The 19,340-nt window shown below is 45.8% G+C and overlaps 1 protein-coding gene and 1 long non-coding RNA gene across 3 annotated transcripts in view; one reads left to right on the top strand and one right to left on the bottom strand.

Annotated features, from left to right (window-relative positions):
• The window catches only part of LOC115151573 (jun dimerization protein 2), a 28,316-nt gene extending 10,408 nt beyond the window's left edge, over nt 1-17,908 (top strand). For both annotated transcript variants that reach the window (XM_029695660.1, XM_029695745.1), the window contains exons 3-5: nt 15,162-15,389; nt 15,831-15,935; nt 16,552-17,908. In XM_029695660.1, coding sequence (XP_029551520.1) covers nt 15,171-15,389; nt 15,831-15,935; nt 16,552-16,755 — 528 coding nt within the window. In that variant the 5' untranslated portion in view covers nt 15,162-15,170 and the 3' untranslated portion in view covers nt 16,756-17,908. The remainder of the gene's footprint in view (nt 1-15,161; nt 15,390-15,830; nt 15,936-16,551) is intronic.
• LOC115151684 (uncharacterized) lies at nt 1,259-1,819 on the bottom strand. The gene is made up of 2 exons (XR_003867343.1): nt 1,661-1,819; nt 1,259-1,556 (listed from the first exon to the last, which is right to left on the bottom strand). It is a non-coding gene; the product is annotated as an uncharacterized LOC115151684 (long non-coding RNA).
• Nucleotides 17,909-19,340: the final 1,432 nt, after the last annotated feature.

Genomic DNA, 19,340 nt, shown 5'->3' on the forward strand with positions numbered 1-19,340 from the left:
AGAGCCAGGCTAACATTTGGCTAATGATAGCTAGCTCATGATCGTAACCTAAAGGACTCATTGAGTAGATTTACATGCACAGTAATAATTCGATATTAATCTAATTGAAGGCAGTAGGCTGAGTATGGCTTTAGTCATGTAAACACCTTACTCTGCTTATCTTAATCGGCATAAGGACATAATCCAGGGAAGCATACGCCGATTGCTTAGAAAACCAGCTGTTTTAATCTTTCAAAATATTAGGATATGTAAACACCTTAATCGGTGTATTTGATCTGCAGCATGTGCCATCAAATCAAATGTTATTTCACATGCGCCAAATACCTTAGTGAAATGCTTACTTACAAACCCTTAACCTACAATGCAGATTAAAAAAGAAAGAATACAAAAAGAATAGGAAATAAAAGTAACAAATAATTAAGGAGCAGCAGTAAAATAACCGTAGCGAGGCGATATACAGGGGGCACAGGATAGTCGAGGAGCCTCCCTCTTTAGCGCCAGTGAACTGAGTTTGGAACAACTGAATGTAGCGTAGTAGAAGTCGTTTTCACATAGAAACTCAGAATCAAATATGCTTCCCAAAAATAACATGTTCGCTGTGGTAGAACGTTTATTTTCTACATTTATCAGAGTGCCATCGGGTAGCCTGATTTCAGATGTGTCCATGGAAACAGGATCGGGTAGCCTGATTTCAGATGTGTCCATGGAAACAGGATCGGGTAGCCTGATTTCAGATGTGTCCATGGAAACAGGATCAGGTAGCCTGATTTCAGATGTGTCCATGGAAACAGGATTATTAGGGGAATTGTTCTTCCTGCAAAGCATTTAAATGTTTTAATCAAACTATTATATTAATCTGACTATCCACAATAATCACATTATTGTGTGCATATACCCACACTCACTGACCATGTTGAGGTACTGTCCTCTCTTCATCGATATAGCCTGGTCCCAGATCTGTTTGTGCCGTCCTGCCAACTCATACATGTCAATGACCATAGGAGTTTGAAAGAGCACAAACAGATCTGGGACCAGACCACCACTGGTAATAAATGAATGAATGAATGGTGAGGATGGGAATGTTTAGTCACCATGTCTTCAGTGTGGTTTCCCAACGTCGGGCCTGCCAAAGACAGGTTGCATGCACCATGCTCATAAAGCCTGATCAAACCGTGAGCAGAAAATAAGGAGAAATGACAGCTGTGGGCTGAGTTCCTGTTTTCTGTTCACAACTTACTCTTCTCACATGTTTTTCCTCTGAGTTGAATCACCCAACATAAACCACAACAGAGCAGAGCACAACACGGCCCTGGACAGGACCATAACATACCACAACACAGCCCTGGACAGGACCATAACATACCACATCACGGCCCTGGACAGGACCATAACATACCACAACACGGCCCTGGACAGGACAGGACCATAACATACCACATCACGGCCCTGGACAGGACCATAACATACCACAACACAGCCCTGGACAGAACCATAACATACCACAACACAGCCCTGGACAGAACCATAACATACCACAACACGGCCCTGGACAGGACCTTAACATACCACATCACAGCCCTGGTCAGGACAGGACCATAACATACCGCAACACAGCCCTGGACAGGACAGGACCATAACATACCACAACACGGCCCTGGACAGGACCATAACATACCACAACACAGCCCTGGACAGGACAGGACCATAACATACCACAACACGGCCCTGGACAGGACCATAACATACCACATCACGGCCCTGGACAGGACCATAACATACCACAACACGGCCCTGGACAGGACCATAACATACCACGTCACGGCCCTGGACCATAACATACCACATCACGGCCCTGGACAGGACAGGACCATAACATACCACATCACGGCCCTGGACAGGACCATAACATACCACATCACAGCCCTGGACAGGACAGGACCATAACATACCACATCACAGCCCTGGACAGGACAGGACCATAACATACCACATCACGGCCCTGGATAGGACCATAACATACCACATCACAGCCCTGGACAGGACAGGACCATAACATACCACATCACAGCCCTGGACAGGACCATAACATACCACAACACGGCCCTGGACAGGACAGGACCATAACATACCACAACACGGCCCTGGACAGGACAGAACCATAACATACCACATCACGGCCCTGGACAGGACCATAACATACCACAACACAGCCCTGGACAGTACAGGACCATAACATACCACAACACGGCCCTGGACAGGACAGGACCATAACATACCACAACACAGCCCTGGACAGGACAGGACCATGACATACCACAACACAGCCCTGGACAGGACAGGACCATAACATACCACAACACAGCCCTGGACAGGACAGGACCATGACATACCACAACACAGCCCTGGTCAGGACCATAACATACCACAACACGGCCCTGGACAGAACCATAACATACCACATCACAGCCCTGGACAGGACAGGACCATAACATACCACATCACGGCCCTGGACAGTACAGGACCATAACATACCACAACACGGCCCTGGACAGTACAGTACCTCTGGGCCCTGGTCTTTAGGGGTCCACTTTTGTGCCGTCTGCATCTTATCCTAACTGTCCGATCCCTCCAAAGTCAAAAGAATGAGGGTTTGTGTATGGTTGGCCTAACTGCCCTTGTGTAGAATGAAGGACAATTCCATGGTAACGGAATTACGCTGTATACTAAACAAAACCATTTGATTTCAAAAGTTTAACAAACCGTAGAACTCTATCCACCAGAACTACTTTTATCAATTTCCACTGAATATTTTTTACAAAAACCACATTTACAGGAAGAACTGTTGCAGATACAAAGTTTTGTGACAGAATAAAACAGGAATATTTTACTAACTAATAACTAACTAATGCTAACTAATAACTAATACTAATAATTAACTAATGCTAACTAATACTAACTAATAACTAATACTAACTAATACTAATAACCAACTAATATCTAACTAATACTAATAACTAATACTAACTAACACTAATAACTAACTAATACTAACTAATACTAACTCTGTCACCAAACTTTGCATCTGCATATCCAGTATTTTAATGACAGGTTTTACTGTTTTTTTCTTTCACAGTCATCATTGTGCATAGAGTATGGTTTGTTAAACTTGGAAATCAATGGTTTTTGTTTGGCATACATTTTAAAGTGAGAAATTGGCGTCTCAGTGTAATTGCTTTTATCAAATGTTTCTGCTCCCCAGAGGGTTAAGAAAGAAAGCCTGGGTCAGAAACTCAACAGCACATACTGTAGCATAGTATAACTGACTGTCTGAATGCAGAGAGGCTGTGTTCCAAATACTACCCTATACCCTTTATAGTGCAATACTATTGACCAGAGCTTTATGTTTTCAAGTAGTACACTATAGAAGGAATTTCATTTGGGACTCATACAGGCAGTAATGGAGCCATGGCTCAGGTCTTGAGGAGAGGGGTGTATGTTGGATGAGGCATCACTATCATTGTTCATCATTTTCACCATGTTATTCTTTCTTTCTCCAGCCCAGAGATAGGTTGGGCTGTTTGCATGTCACTAAGAGTTGTGCAAGATGATATGTGAGGCGAGCAGGCAAATATGCTGAGGCCAAAGTAGGAGGCGAACAGTGTTGTTCTACAACAAGATAAGTTAGAGTGTTCTGGATGAGAAGCATGGCTGCTTCAAGTTCCCCCCTGTCGTGGGGAAGGCCTCTTTTCCCCCCTGCCGTGACTTAACCTGTCTGCAGGCGTAAAGCTATGGGCTTTACTGCAAGCCTTTTTAGCTGCAAATATAGCCATGTGCTAATGATGTCAATGGCCCATGCTCCAGGAGGATACATAAGGAAGTAAGCCATGCACTATAGGTTAGGTTAGCTTCTTGTTGACTGGCCAGTCAACAACTGTGGAAATGGTGCCAATGAATACACCCTGCTCCTGCTTTTAGCAAGTGTCTGGAACAGCTAGGCTAGGGTATTGATGGTAGGAGAGTGGAGCTGCTAGGCTAGGGTATTGATGGTAGGAGAGTGGAGCTGCTAGGCTAGGGTATTGATGGTAAGGAGAGTGGAGCTGCTAGGGTATTGATGGTAGGAGAGTGGAGCTGCTAGGGTATTGACGGTAGGAGAGTGGAGCTGCTAGGGTATTGATGGTAGGAGAGTGGAGCTGCTAGGGTATTGACGGTAGGAGAGTGGAGCTGCTAGGGTATTGATGGTAGGAGAGTGGAGCTGCTAGGGTATTGACGGTAGGAGAGTGGAGCTGCTAGGGTATTGATGGTAGGAGAGTGGAGCTGCTAGGGTATTGATGGTAGGAGAGTGGAGCTGCTAGGGTATTGACGGTAGGAGAGTGGAGCTGCTAGGGTATTGACGGTAGGAGAGTGGAGCTGCTAGGGTATTGGTGGTAGGAGAGTCTGAAGCTGCTAGGCTAGGGTATTGATGGTAGGAGAGTCTGAAGCTGCTAGGCTAGGGTATTGATGGTAGGAGAGTGGAGCTGCTAGGGTATTGATGGTAGGAGAGTCTGAAGCTGCTAGGCTAGGGTATTGATGGTAGGAGAGTCTGAAGCTGCTAGGCTAGGGTATTGATGGTAGGAGAGTCTGGAGCTGCTAGGGTATTGATGGTAGGAGAGTGGAGCTGCTAGGGTATTGATGGTAGGAGAGTCTGGAGCTGCTAGGGTATTGATGGTAGGAGAGTGGAGCTGCTAGGCTAGGGTATTAATGGTAGGGAGAGTGGAGCTGCTAGGGTATTGATGGTAGGGAGAGTGGAGCTGCTAGGGTATTGATGGTAGGAGAGTCTGGAGCTGCTAGGCTAGGGTATTGATGGTAGGAGAGTGGAGCTGCTAGGGTATTGGTGGTAGGAGAGTCTGAAGCTGCTAGGCTAGGGTATTGATGGTAGGAGAGTCTGAAGCTGCTAGGCTAGGGTATTGATGGTAGGAGAGTCTGGAGCTGCTAGGGTATTGATGGTAGGAGAGTGGAGCTGCTAGGGTATTGATGGTAGGAGAGTGGAGCTGCTAGGGTATTGATGGTAGGAGAGTGGAGCTGCTAGGGTATTGATGGTGGAGTCGGGTCTGCAACCCAAATGGCACCCTATTCCCTTCATAGTACACTACTTTAGACCAGAGCCCTATGGGTACTGGTCAAAGGTAGGGCACTATGTAGGGAATAGAGTGCCATTTGGGACACAGAGGTTGAATTCCTCAGCCTTGGATTGGAGCAGCTAATTGGCCTCAGGAATGGTGCAGGAAATGGACCCATTTTGTCAACCTGAAGACGGATGAAGTATGTGAGTGGAGAAAACCAGGGTTTCCAGACATATATAAATATATATACATGCACACACACACTGGCACATTTGTCTGAGTGCACACAGACTTACGAACACACACGGCGGCACATTAGACCAACACACAGCCACGGCTCATATGCCATTGGTCTTGGCCATGTGCCAGCTACCCAGGACCTGCATTGAGTGCAGTTCTAATACATGACACTTCCTCTCCCACCCTGACTGTGCTGTGTGTTTGGCTTCTCCTGAGGCACTTCAGTCGACTAGGCGGTTCTGTAAAGCAGAAATGCCTGTCCTGCTTTGCCCTGTGCTGCCCTGCCTTTCTCTACCCTGCCCTGTCCTACCGTGCTGTGCTCTGCCCTGTCCTACCCTGCCATGCTCTACCCTGCCCTGTCCTGCCGTGCCCTGTCCTGCCGTGCCCTGTCCTGCCGTGCCCTGCTCTGTGTGACTGTCTTTGTCTGTCTCGGGGTACAGTATATTGGCTGTGTATGGCACCGACTGGCTTTTCTGCTTGACTGCGAGAATACAGAGAGTGTGTTGCATCATCAAACACTGACCACTAATCCTGGCAAACGTCCGCCCGCCAGCCCGGCGACACAAACTGAGAAAATACGAGACCCCCCCTCCTTTTTTGAAAAGGGAGTGGTAAAGCCCCTTTTGACTCTCTGGCTTTTAGGAACCACTACTTTGCTGCAGAAAAGGTACAGTTTAGCTTTCATGTCTTCCGAGGGGGGGGGGGGGGGGGGGGGGGGGGGGGGGGGGGGGTTCTTGTCTTAACTGTTTCATGTGTAAAACAATCGAGGGTGTTCACAGCAAGAAATGTCTGTGAGGGGGGGTTTTCTGGTCTTAACTGTGTTTGTTTGTTGGAAAGGTTGTTGATCTAGCAGTGGATATTTAGCAGTGGATATCCAAACTCTGCAGACAGAGGTAAACATCAGTCTTGTGGATCAGTTTGATTAACATCTGGATCTAGTTTGAATGTTTTTATAGTCGGAATTAGTTTGTAGTTTTTATAGTCGGAATTAGTTTGTAGTTTTTATAGTCGGAATTAGTTTGTGTAGTTTTTATAGTTGGAATTAGTTTCTTGTGTAGTTTTTATAGTCGGAATTAGTTTGTTGTGTAGTTTTTATAGTTGGAATTAGTTTGTAGTTTTTATAGTCGGAATTAGTTTGTAGTTTTTATAGTCGGAATTAGTTTGTTGTGTAGTTTTTATAGTCGGAAGGAGTTTCTTGTGTAGTTTTTATAGTTGGAAGGAGTTGTTCTGCTGTATGCTAGTTCATTCTGTACTCTGACACCCTCCGGCCAATGCAGCTCCTCTGTAGACTCAGGTTGTAGAGATTTGTATAATCTTATCTCATGTCTCCTATATGAATCAGCCCATAGCCTGTTTAGCGTAGGGATGGGATTCCCCGTGTCTGAATAACCTAATTGTTCCATTGGAACAGAAGTGGCTCAGCTCCCTTCCTCAGACAACGTAGCCCTTCCGGAGTAGGCTCCAATACGCCTTCAGGAAGAAAAGGCCTGCCACAGACCGTGGAGCTTTTGCCGACGGTGAAGTTGTCTCGTCCTTATGATGTTCACCCACTTCTTTCGTAGCTCATCGTCGGCAGGGGAAAGAGTCGAATGACAGACTGGAGAATTTGAAGACGCTAACTAGCTAGCCAATTAATGAAACACAAAACACTATTTATGCTATACTACTAATATTACTATTATATACAAAGAAGAAATGGCGATGCACCAATATTACATTTTTTGTCCGATACAGATATCCAATATTTTCCCTGCCCCCCCCCAAAAACGATACCGATAACCGATTCTAGTACAGTTAAATAGTTAAAACACGCACACATGGACACAGCGGTCTAAGGCACTGCATCTCAGTGCAAGAGGCGTCACTACAGTCCCTGGTTCGAATCCATGCTGTATCACATCTGGCCGTGATTGGGAGTCCCATAGGGCGGTGCACATTTGGCCCATCGTCTTCTGCGCTGTCATTGTAAATAAGAATTTGTTCTTAACTGGCTTGTCTAGTTAAGTAAAGATTACACACCATACTGACCAAAAACGCATTTTGTTGGCATTTACGTATGTCCCAATTACCAGAAACGTGATCAAAACCTATTTATTTCTCTTACTTGCTGAGCTGTTTCGTTGTTCAGTTTCATTCTCAACCAGGATTTCTATGGTTTGTCTTTGCGTGTCGAAAAAGAAACACGTCAAATAACACTATTTGACACGTCAAATAACACGACATAATCTGTTTCAGTAGCTATAGTTAGCTAACTAACTATATAGCTAGGTGTCATCATCTAAAATAACCCTAATTTATAAAACAGTTATTATTTGATTAATGGTGGTCGGACCCATTTTTGTGAAGCTAGCCACAATAAGGATTAGCCACAATAGTGGACTTTGCGGTTAATCTTCAAAATAAAAGTGTGGCATAATTCTACTATTTGTATTCATTTGCATCACTGTCAATGACATACTTTTATTTTGAAGGCGAATTGCAAATTCCACTATTGTGCCTAATCCTTATTTTGGCTAGCTTCACAACACATAACCCGGTCCAGTCGAGCATCAAAAGCCAGATGAAGCTAGCTGGCTGTTTATAACGTTAGCTTTGGGCAACAGTGTTAAGTAGTTGGCTAGCTATTTATTTTCATGAACTGAAGTTCAATTTCAATAGGTGAACAACAAGTGGCTACCTAGCTAATACTTACTCAAGGTTTTCTAAATCATTGCTAAGAATAATGAAAATGACTGCAGTTTCTACTGGTGATTGATTTCAGGCTGGTTGTATTGGTGCTAGCTAGGTACTAAGCTAAAGCTAGCTACCCCAGAAGTTGCGGTCAAACAAATAATCAAATCAAACTTTATTTGTCACATGCGCCGAATACAAGTGTAGACTTTACCGTGAAATGCTTACTTACAAGCTCTTAAACAACAGTGTAGTTCAAGAAGAGTTAAAAAAATAATATTTACCAACTAGACTAAAATAAAAAGTAATAATAAAAAGTAACACAATAAGAATAACTAACGAGGTTATATACAGGGGGCTCCAGTAACGAGTCAGTGTGCAGGGATACAGGTTAGTAGAGGTAATTTGTACATGTGGGTGGGGGTTAAGTGACTAGGCATAGATAACAGTGAGTAGCAGCAGTGTACAAAAGGGGGGGGGGGGGGGGGGGGGTGTCAATCTAAATTGTCCAGTGGCGATTTGATTAATTCTTCAGCAGTCTTATGGCTTGGGGGTAGAAGCTGTTGAGGAGCCTTTTGGTCCTAGACTTGGAGATCCGGTATCGCTTGCAGTGCGGTAGCAGAGAGAACAGTCTATGACTAGGGTGGCTGGAGTGTCTGACAATTTTATGGGCTTTCCTCTGACACCGCCTATTATATGTCCTGGATGGCAGGAAGCTTGGCCCCAGTGATGTACTGGGCCATTCGCACTACACACTGTAGCGCCTTACGGTCAGATGCCAAGCAGTGGCCATACCAGGCAGTGATGCAACCGGTCAGGATGCTCTCGATGGTGCAGCTGTAGAACCTTTTGAGGATCTGGGGACCCATGCCAAATCTTTTCAGTTTCCTGAGGGGGAAAAGGTTTTGTCGTGCCCTCTTCACAACTGTCTTGGTATGTTTGGACCTTGATAGTTCGTTGGTGATGTGGACACCAAGGAACTTAACTCTCGACCCGCTCCACTACAGCCCCGTCGATGTTAATGGGGGCCTGTTCGGCCTGCCTTTTCCTGTAGTCCACGACCAGCTCCTTTGTCTTGATCACATTGAGGGAGATTGTTGTCCTGGCACCACACTGCCAGTTCTCTGACCTCCCTATAGCCTTCCCTGTAGCTCAGTTGGTAGAGCATGGTGTTTGCAACACCAGGGTTGTGGGTTTGATTCCCTCGGAGGGCCAGTACAAAAAAAAATAAAAAATGTATGAAATTGTATGAAATGTATGCATTCACTACTGTAAGTCGCTCTGGATAAGAGCGTCTGCTAAATGACGTAAAATGTAAAAAAAAATGTAAAATGCATCGTTGTCGGTGATCAGGCCTACCACTGTTGTGTTGCCAGCAAACTTAATGATGGTGTTGGAGTCGTGTTTGCCCACGCAGTCGTGAGTGATCAGGGAAAACAGGAGGGGACTAAGTACACACCCCTGAGGGGCCCCAGTGTTAAGGATCAGCGTGGCAGAGGTGTTGTTGCCTACTCTTACCACCTTGGGGCAGCCCAACAGGAAGTCCAGGATCCAGTTGCAGAGGGAGGTGTTTAGTCCCACAGTCCTTAGCTTAGTGATGAGCTTCGTGGGCACTATGGAACTCTGAGCTGTAGTCAATGAACAGCATTCTCACATAGGTGTTCCTTTTGTCCAGGTGTGAAAGGGCAGTGTGGCGTGCGATTGAGATTGCGTCATCTGTGGATCTGTTAGGGCGGTATGCGAATTGTTGTGGGTCTAGGGTGTCCTGGAGGATGCTGTTCATGTGAGCCGTGAACAGCCTTTCAAAGCACTTCATGGCTACCGACGTGAGTGCCACGGGGCGGTAATCATTTAGGCAGGTTACTGTAGTGTTCTTGGGCACAGGGACTATTGTGGTCTGCTTGAAACATGTAGGTATTACAGACTCGGTCAGAGAGAGGTTGAAAATGTCAGTGAAGATACTTGACAGTTGGTCCACGCATGCTTTGAGTACACGTCCTGGTAATCTGTCTGGCCCAGCGGCTTTGTGAATGTTGACCTGTTTAAAGGTTTTGTTCACATCGGCTACTGAGAGCGTGATCACACAGTAATCAAGAACAGCTGGTGCTCTCGTGCATGCTTCAGTGTTGCTTGCCTCAAAGCGAGCATAAAAGGCATTTAGCTCATCTGGTAGGCTCGCGTCACTGGGCAGCTTGTATCTGTAATTCCCTTTGTAGTCCGTAATGGTTTTCAAGCCCTGCCGCATCCGACGAGCGTCAGAGCCTGTGTAGTAGGATTCAATCTTAATCCTGTATTGACGCTTTGCTTGTTTGATGGTTTGTCTTAGGGCATAGCGAGATTTGTTATAAATCATGCTTTATTACCAATGCAGTATTGTGAACACATCGTTCATGGCCATTGTTTGCTTGTTTGCAGACTTTTTTTGTACAGCTTTGACAGTGCTACTGTATCTTTTTTGACACGCAAAGCCCCAAACGGCGTTCCATAGTATGTATGTCGTGAAGCTAATAGCAGTGACGCTATTACTGTGTAACTTCGGTAGGGCAACATCTGAAAAATAGCGCACTTGGTAGTGTGTACCGGTGCTCGACCAGTCGGCAAAAGCGAACTTCACCCACGACAGAGAACGGTTGATTGTCAAGGGCAATGAATTCCATTATCTTGGCTTTAATGGATTTCACCTTTGAGTTGTCTCACTGAAATGTTCTTACTCTTTCAAATGACGGCTGGACTTGTTGACTGCTCGATCCACACAGCAGACATTGTGGGCTAGGTTAGGAATGCTGTGTTGCACGTGTAGCGCAACATTTTACATGGCGTTATTACGTCATGTACCTTTCGTTATATAGGGTACGCATGGTGGCTTTAACATCGACGTTAAACTAGACATCAACCGATACCGATGTTGCGATTTTTGGCTAATATCTGCCGATTCTAATATGTTCACCGACTATATCGTGCATCCCTAATATACAATATTTCTAGCAATGCTAATATGACCAACAGCTAAAAACAGGAGGGAGATGTCTTTAGGCCTGGCTAGGTGTTTTATCCCTGCTATACGCCTGGCTAGGTATCTAGCTCTGCTATAGGCCTAGCTAGGTGTTTAGGCTTGCCTAGTCGTTTCAGCAATCAGTGATAATGGATGGTATGAGATAAGGAAAGGAAACTAACATCTATACACTTTTATTAAATATTTATTCATTCATAATCTCCTGAGAGGAGGAATCAGAGAACGGGTAATCGGTAAACTGTGCCAATTTGGTCTCAGACCATTTTTCCGACAGTAACTCCCTCACTCAGTCCAAACACAAAACGCTGTGAGACCAGCTCTTGGCTGGGTGGAGTCACCTAGAATAGGGCTTATATGACTTTTTTTGTAACCTCTTCTCCCTCTGCCTCTCTTTCTCTCTATTTTGCTCTCTCGCTCTCTCTCGCTCTCTTTCGCTCTCTTTCGCTCTCTCTCGCTCTCTCTCTCTCTCTCTCTCTCGCTCTCTTTCGCTCTCTTTCGCTCTCTCTCGCTCTCTCTCGCTCTCGCTCTCTCTCGCTCTCTCTCGCTCTCTCTCGCTCTCTTTCGCTCTCTCTCGCTCTCTCTCTCTCTCTCGCTCTCTCTTTCTGGCTTTTGTAATAAACGGTGCCGATTTATTTTTCTAAGAAAGGAACCCAGCCTAGCAGTGTAGTCAGTCAGGAACATGGGGTGTGTCCCAACTGGCACCTTATTCTCTATAGTCCATTACTCTTGACTACTGTCCCTGGTCAAAAGTAGTGCACTATATATGGAATAGGGTGTCAGTTGGGACACATGCACGCAGTCAGCTGGTCAGCCCCAACCGGCAGCAGGCAGTCAGTTGGTCAGCCCCACCGGCACCTGTCCTGTCCTGCTCACCTCACAATCAGAGTGGTTGAGTTGAGAGGTCATGGAAATCCCGCTCATCGCTCTCATGAAGCGGTGTGCAGCTCCGGGGGCTCCACATCCTTTCCAACCGCTCTGCTAAAAACCTCTGCTAAAAACCTCTGCCAAAAACCGTTCAGCGCTCACAGGAAAAAGAAAAACTGCCGCTCCAAGTATTGAAACCAAACCATATGATTTTAATGATTTTGATTTTGATTTTTTTTTTACAAACAACAGGAAAAGGTGACTAAGGAGCGCTCATCATTTCAAATAGGCTACATGTCATATTAAACAGCATATAAACACTCGAAATAGGTCAGAAAGACAGAAGGAATATATTATTTCAAGGCTATAACAAAGAAATGCATTTGGGAGTACAACACACCAGGTTGGTAGGGACATAAAGCGCTCAGCATTTAAACAACATTTTGTTGTATTAAGTCATTATAGTCTATAAATTGCACATGTAGACTGTGATTTACTTAGAATTAAATACAAAATTAAACTAAAAATGCCTTATTAGGCTCCATCTACAGTGGCTTTTTGAATACATTTTTAGAAACATGAGTTAGTCCAGAGCCTGTGGCTTCAGGCGACGGCATCTGGAGAGCAGGCCAGCAGTGGTGGAAACCCATCCTCAGCGCTTGCAGAAACACTGGCGATGTTAATAAACACCCTTCGGGTCACTCTTGCCAGGATAGCATATTAAAAACGTTTTGTAGGTAGGCCTAATGAATTGTAGGTAAAACAACCTTATCAAAACAGAAAGCTCCAGGACAGAGGTAATATACCAGACCTATTGGGCCAGAATCAATGATGGCCTATTGTATAGATAATAGAATGAAAATGAACTAAACTTTTTAAGATATTTTTTGTTTATAAATACTTTGCTATATTGAGACAGACAGCTAGCTAGCCACCTTTCTGTTATCATGTACATGTAGTTAGTACAGTATCGTGCTGCTTTCAGGATGTGTCTGTTCAGATTCCACAATGATTCTTTAGTTGTGGACACTACATAACGCACTCCCTCTCTTGCTCTTGGTTTTCTTCGTCTTTGTAAGTCACCTTGATTTTTAGCACCTGTGTGTTTTTATTAGTTTCTTTATGAATATATTTAGCGAACTCCATGCCAATAGCTAAAGCAAGGGGCTATTAGCAACACTCAAGTACACTACAAATGCATGCTGGGCCGGGCATGCCCTGAGCTTGTGAAGGGAGCGCTACTGGAGCGAGATTGGTGCTGGCGAGAAGGCCGACGCTCTAGCCTTGGGGGGGGGAACTCGCTCCACGTTCCAGTAAAATTGGGAACCCTCCACTCCAGCTCCGTTCACATACTCTGCTCATAATACACGTCTTGGCTGAAAGAACGCACTTTATCACCAGATAAAGTTGGTGTCCTGTACCGTCCCTCTCCTCCTAACTCCCAATCCGGTCTGCTGCACCGTTCCATGAGCAACATTTTTGTTTTTTCTGTTTGGCCATCAGGAGTTTTCAACAGCACAGTCTTGGTTCTAACAGTCCTTACAGAAATATATTCATTCTGCAGTCACTTCCTCTAGGCCTGGTCTGTACAGGCTCTGTTTCTCTCTCTCTCTCTCTCTCTTCCTTTCATTTTTCTTTGATTGACCACAGGACTTCTCAATGCAAACTCTTGAAAATTGCCCGCAATCATTAAAAGGGAAAAAAAATGTACGCTTGGTATGCAATGCATGATGAATGATATCCACAGCCTGAACATGGAGCCAACTTACAAATGTAGATGAACATTCCAGAGTAGAATTCAGCAAAATCCAGTCTGTCAATTCTGTTAAAGCTGTCTGTCGAGGATATGAGGAAATAGCTTTAAAACTGTGAGGGAAAGGAGACGGACACAGGGACATGAATAAGGCACGTAAAGTAGACCCTATAGCAATGGACAATAAAAGTAGCTGGACCTGACAATCAATGACCTTCCATCTCCTCCTCTCTCCCCCTCTTCCTCTCTCCCTCTTTTCCTCTCTCCCTCTTTTCCTCTCTCCCTCTCTCCCCCTCTTCCTCTCTCCCTCTCTCCCCCTCCTCCTCTCTTCCTCTCTCCCTCTTCCTCTCTCCCTCTCTTCCTCTCTCCCTCTCTTCCTCTCCCCCTCTTCCTCTCTCTCCTCTTCCTCTCTCCCTCTCTTCCTCTCTCCCTCTTCCTCTCTCCCTCTCTTCCTCTCTCCCTCTCTTCCTCTCTCCCTCTTCCTCTCTCCCTCTTCCTCTCTCCCTCTCTTCCTCTCTCCCTCTCTTCCTCTCTCCCTCTCTTCCTCTCTCCATCTCCTCCTCTCTCCCCCTCCTCCTCTCTCCCCCTCTTCCTCTCTCCATCTCCTCCTCTCTCCCCCTCTTCCTCTCTCCCTCTCTTCCTCTCTCCCCCTCTTCCTCTCTCCATCTCCTCCTCTCTCCCCCTCCTCCTCTCTCCCCCTCTTCCTCTCTCCCCCTCTTCCTCTCTCCATCTCCTCCTCTCTCCCCCTCCTCCTCTCTCCCCCTCTTCCTCTCTCCCTCTCTTCCTCTCTCCCCCTCCTCCTCTCTCCCCCTCTTCCTCTCTCCCCCTCTTCCTCTCTCCATCTCCTCCTCTCTCCCCCTCTTCCTCTCTCCCCCTCTTCCTCTCTCCCCCTCCTCCTCTCTCCCCCTCTTCCTCTCTCCCCCTCTTCCTCTCTCCCTCTCTTCCTCTCTCCCCCTCTTCCTCTCTCCCCCTCTTCCTCTCTCCCCCTCTTCCTCTCTCCCTCTCTTCCTCTCTCCATCTCCTCCTCTCTCCCCCTCTTCCTCTCTCCCCCTCTTCCTCTCTCCCCCTCCTCCTCTCTCCCCCCTCTTCCTCTCTCCCCCTCTTCCTCTCTCCCTCTCTTCCTCTCTCCCTCTCTTCCCTCTCTCCCCCTCTTCCTCTCTCCCCCTCTTCCTCTCTCCCCCTCTTCCTCTCTCCCTCTCTTCCTCTCTCCCTCTCTTCCTCTCTCCCCCTCTTCCTCTCTCCATCTCTTCCTCTCTCCCCCTCTTCCTCTCTCCCTCTTTTCCTCTCTCCCCCTCTTCCTCTCTCCCTCTCTTCCTCTCTCCCCCTCTTCCTCTCTCCCCCTCTTCCTCTCTCCCTCTCTTCCTCTCTCCCCCTCTTCCTCTCTCCCCCTCTTCCTCTCTCCCCCTCTTCCTCTCTCCCCCTCTTCCTCTCTCCCCCTCTTCCTCTCTCCCCCTCTTCCTCTCTCCCTCTTTTCCTCTCTCCCCCTCTTCCTCTCTCCCTCTTTTCCTCTCTCCCTCCATAGCTGTGGTGTATGGTGGCTGGGTCTAACATGATGCCCGGCCAGATCCTCGACACCTCCCTGACGGCTGGCTCCTTGCCCAGCCTGGGCCCACTGGCGGGCATCTCTGCCACTACACTCACCGATCAGCTCAAACTTGCACAGGACTTCAGGAACCTGGGCGCCATGTTGTCACCGCTGCATTTCCTGGGACGGCTGGGCAAGAGGCCGCTCACTGCTATCAAGGGAGAGGTGAGGAGGGAGGGGTAGATTGGTGGGGAGGGAGATGAAGAAGGAGGAAGAAGAGCTTGAGGAGGAATGGAGGTGGATGTTAGTCATTTTGAGGTCATGGTCTGTTTTTTATGTATGGTGGTCTGTTGAAAACTGGACCAGACTACTAAGCTTTAGCTCCACCAAGTGGGCAATTTCAGAAGTAGTTTAGATATTACACAACTTAACCATTTTCAATCTGGGTTCTCTTCAACTCTTCACTTTTGCCTCCAAGATGGCAAGCACAGGTATCAAACTGAGGCACAGTTATCTGAAGTTCACAATAAAACAGAAAGTATGAAAAACCAGGATTAAAACATACAGGAAAGATAGAGCCCAGGGTTGTCATCACGATGTTTTAATAATATACAGGCCTTGGAAAAGGTCTCCATTAGCTAATCACAACACCTCTTCTCCCTGCAGATGGACGAGGACGATGAGCGGAGGAGACGGAGGAGAGATAAGAACAAAGTGGCAGCAGCACGATGTCGGAACAGGAAGAAGGAGAGAACAGACTTCCTCCAAAGGGTAAGTCACGTTTTCTTTTTCACAATGGTGGCAGAGTTCTTTATTTATACCTGGGATGTTCTTTGCGAATTGGCTGTAGAAGATGGAATAGATAGTATGAAGACATAAATGTTCTGTAAAGCGTCTTATAGTGTTTATGAAGACATTATGAATGCTCTGTAAAGCATCTATATAGTGTTTATGAAGACATTATGAATCCTCTGTAAAGCGTCTTCCCTGTGGCTCAGTTGGTAGAGCATGGTGTGGGTTCGATTCCCACGGGGGGCCAGTACAAAAAAAATGCATGAAATGTATGCATTCACTACTGTAAGTCGCTCTGGATAAGAGCGTCTGCTAAATGACTAAAAATAAATAAATAAAATAATAAAAAATGATTATGATGACATTATGAATGCTCTGTAAAGCGTCTATATTGTTTATGAATGCTCTGTAAAGCGTCTATGGTGTTTATGAAGACATTATGAATGCTCTGTAAAGCATTTATATTGTAGTTTGTTTAAAGTGGGACCTCAAGTGGTTATTGTAAAAGAGAAAGTCTTCTTGACTTGCCTGGCTAAATAAAGGTTCAATAAATGACTTAACAGTATACCCCCTCCCCTATCTGTCCTCCCTGTAGGAGTCGGAGCGTTTGGAGGTGGTGAACACTGACCTGAAGTCCCAGATTGAGGAGTTGAGGATGGAGAGACAGCAGTTAATGGTAATGCTCAACCTCCACCGCCCCACCTGCATCGTCCGCACCGACAGCGTCAAGACCCCCGAGAGCGAGGCCAACCCCCTGCTAGAACACCTGGCTGCCGAAAATCTGACCGCCTCCAAATGAAACCACAAGGGAAAACAAGAAACCGAAGGTCGGCAAAGATAGATCTGCCAAAAAAACAACTGTCGTCGTCATCATCATCATCATGAATGGTGGCCATTTTGGAAAAATTCTAAAATCAACTGCCGTTTTTGTTGTTGAAGCACACACAGTATGTACTGTCTTGACCTCAAAGCTGGAGACTTGTTGAGACTCTCATCTGTCTTTGCCCAAAAGACCTGTTTTAAAAAAAAAAAAAAAATTAAGGTCCGTTGCCTCGGTAACACCTTGGCTCTGAGGGAGGAGCCTTACGCCCTACCCAGTTCTCTCTGCATCATAATAAGTGCTGTTTGTTCTGAAACCAAGTCAGTGCCTCAGTTTACTTACTGCATACTACAACCATCATTTACAATAAAGGACAAAAATATAAAGTGGAAACTGTAATGTCGAAGAGGAAACACTAAGGTCAATCATTCTAATGCTCTGTTACTGGCACTTATCAGCACTGAGACAAACGAAGGGGCTGTTTTTGATATTCTAAACCTGGATAACGGTAGAGACGCCCAGGTGTAGCCAGCCAGCGTTCTGCAGTTTACCAGTGTACTGTATACCACGTTTAAATATACAGCCGTAGTAATATTCTAGGATATTCATGCATTCAGTATATACTAAAGTTGGAACATAAAGTTGTTTTGTATTTTCTATTACAATGCTGATTAAAAAAAAAAAAAAACGTAACTTTTTTATTTTTTATATCCTCTGCCTTGACGATGGCAGTATCCGGTTGATCCGATTTGTGGTGACGCTGGCGTCATAAATAAAAGCACATATAAAACTATATGAAATAATGTTTACACTCCTGTTTATAAAAAAAAAAAAAAAGGCATTGTTACGTCAATGTCTGTCTTGCAATGTGCTTATTTTATACTGCTTTATATATATATATATATAGATGACATGTATTATTGTGAAATGTTCTGTATTCTAATCACTTGATGTGATTTAGCATTTTTACATCTGTCAGTCTGTCCAGTTCTATTTTTCTATATGAATATTGCGCTGTTTAGCAGCTGTGAAAAGAAGAATTGTTCAGTTAACATCTGAGCAATATCTCTCAATGACTTATGTATGACTTTCTTACCCCCCCCCCTCATATATAAATTATATTTGTCAAAACTATGCTACGACTTTCATTTCTTGATCTATTTGCATGACGGTACTGCTGTCACAATGTCTGCCCGCGTGGTCGTGTCTGACCCTTTACGATGACACGCCCCTCTCTATTGTCATTGGTTGCACTAGTTGCGTAGTTTGTCTGGTTCAAGCATTCGTGACATCACCTTGAAGAAGGCACAGTGATGCTGGGCTCTCTGCCTTAGTCATCAGCCTGGCTCTCTGCCTTAGTCATCAGCCTGGCTCTCTGCCTTAGTCATCAGCCTGGCTCTCTGCCTTAGTCATCAGCCTGGCTCTCTGCCTTAGTCATCAGCCTGGCTCTCTGCCTTAGTCATCAGCCTGGCTCTCTGCCTTAGTCATCAGCCTGGCTCTCTGCCTTAGTCATCAGCCTGGCTCTCTGCCTTAGTCATCAGCCTGGCTCTCTGCCTTAGTCATCAGCCTGGCTCTCTGCCTTGGTCATCAGCCTGGCTCTCTGCCTTGGTCATCAGCCTGGCTCTCTGCCTTGGTCATCAGCCTGGCTCTCTGCCTTAGACATCAGCCTGGCTCTCTGCCTTAGACATCAGCCTGGCTCTCTGCCTTAGTCATCAGCCTGGCTTTCTGCCTTAGACATCAGCCTGGCTCCTAGCTCTTCCTCCTGGGCCTCACTGGCACTCAGCCTGCCTCCAAGAGCAACCACCTCCACATCCGGAGCTAAAGTTTCCCCATGTGAGATAACAGACAGTTATAATCATAACTGGCACAGGTTTGTGTCCCAAATGGCATCCTATTCACCACATGGTGTCTGACCTGGGGGAGCCCGGGGACCACCAGGTCGTCTAAGGAGGGGTGCACCGGCCCAGGTCGGAAACGGAGCAGGCCAAAGCCACCGTGCCGCTCAGTAGCGGGATCGCGCCCGTGAATAGACGCTGTAGTGCAGCCTGAGAAATACAGCGAGCTCATAGGTCACTGGTCAAAAGTAGTGCACCATATATATATATATATAGGGAATAGGGTGCCGTTTGGGACTACAGTCTCTACCTCTACGGTGCTGAAGGGGTGTGTGACCCTGTAGGATGTAAAGCATTTCGAGACATAATGAAAAGCTCTACTTAAATAAACACTATCACTTTATTATGTCAAAATGTACAATGTTACATTAAAACAGAACGATTAAAACAGAACGATAGTTACATTAAAACAGAACGGCTTGGTTTCATATAGTCAGCCCTTTATAGACTCCTCCAAACAGGATTTCTTGAAAACCTGGGAATTTTGGCAAATGTAATTTTTCCAACCCTTTGTGGAACATGACGTAATGTTTACAGGAAGAAGGGGACATGTTCAAATAAAACATGGAACTCTCTGTAATTAGATTCTCAGCTAGTAGCGCTCTGTAGTAAGAGAATGTGTACACATTTGGTTCAGTTGAGTGTATGTCCTGTCCTTATAGGCTTGAT

Source organism: Salmo trutta, chromosome 1 (genome assembly GCF_901001165.1).
Source record: "Salmo trutta chromosome 1, fSalTru1.1, whole genome shotgun sequence".
Lineage (NCBI taxonomy): Eukaryota > Metazoa > Chordata > Actinopteri > Salmoniformes > Salmonidae > Salmo > Salmo trutta.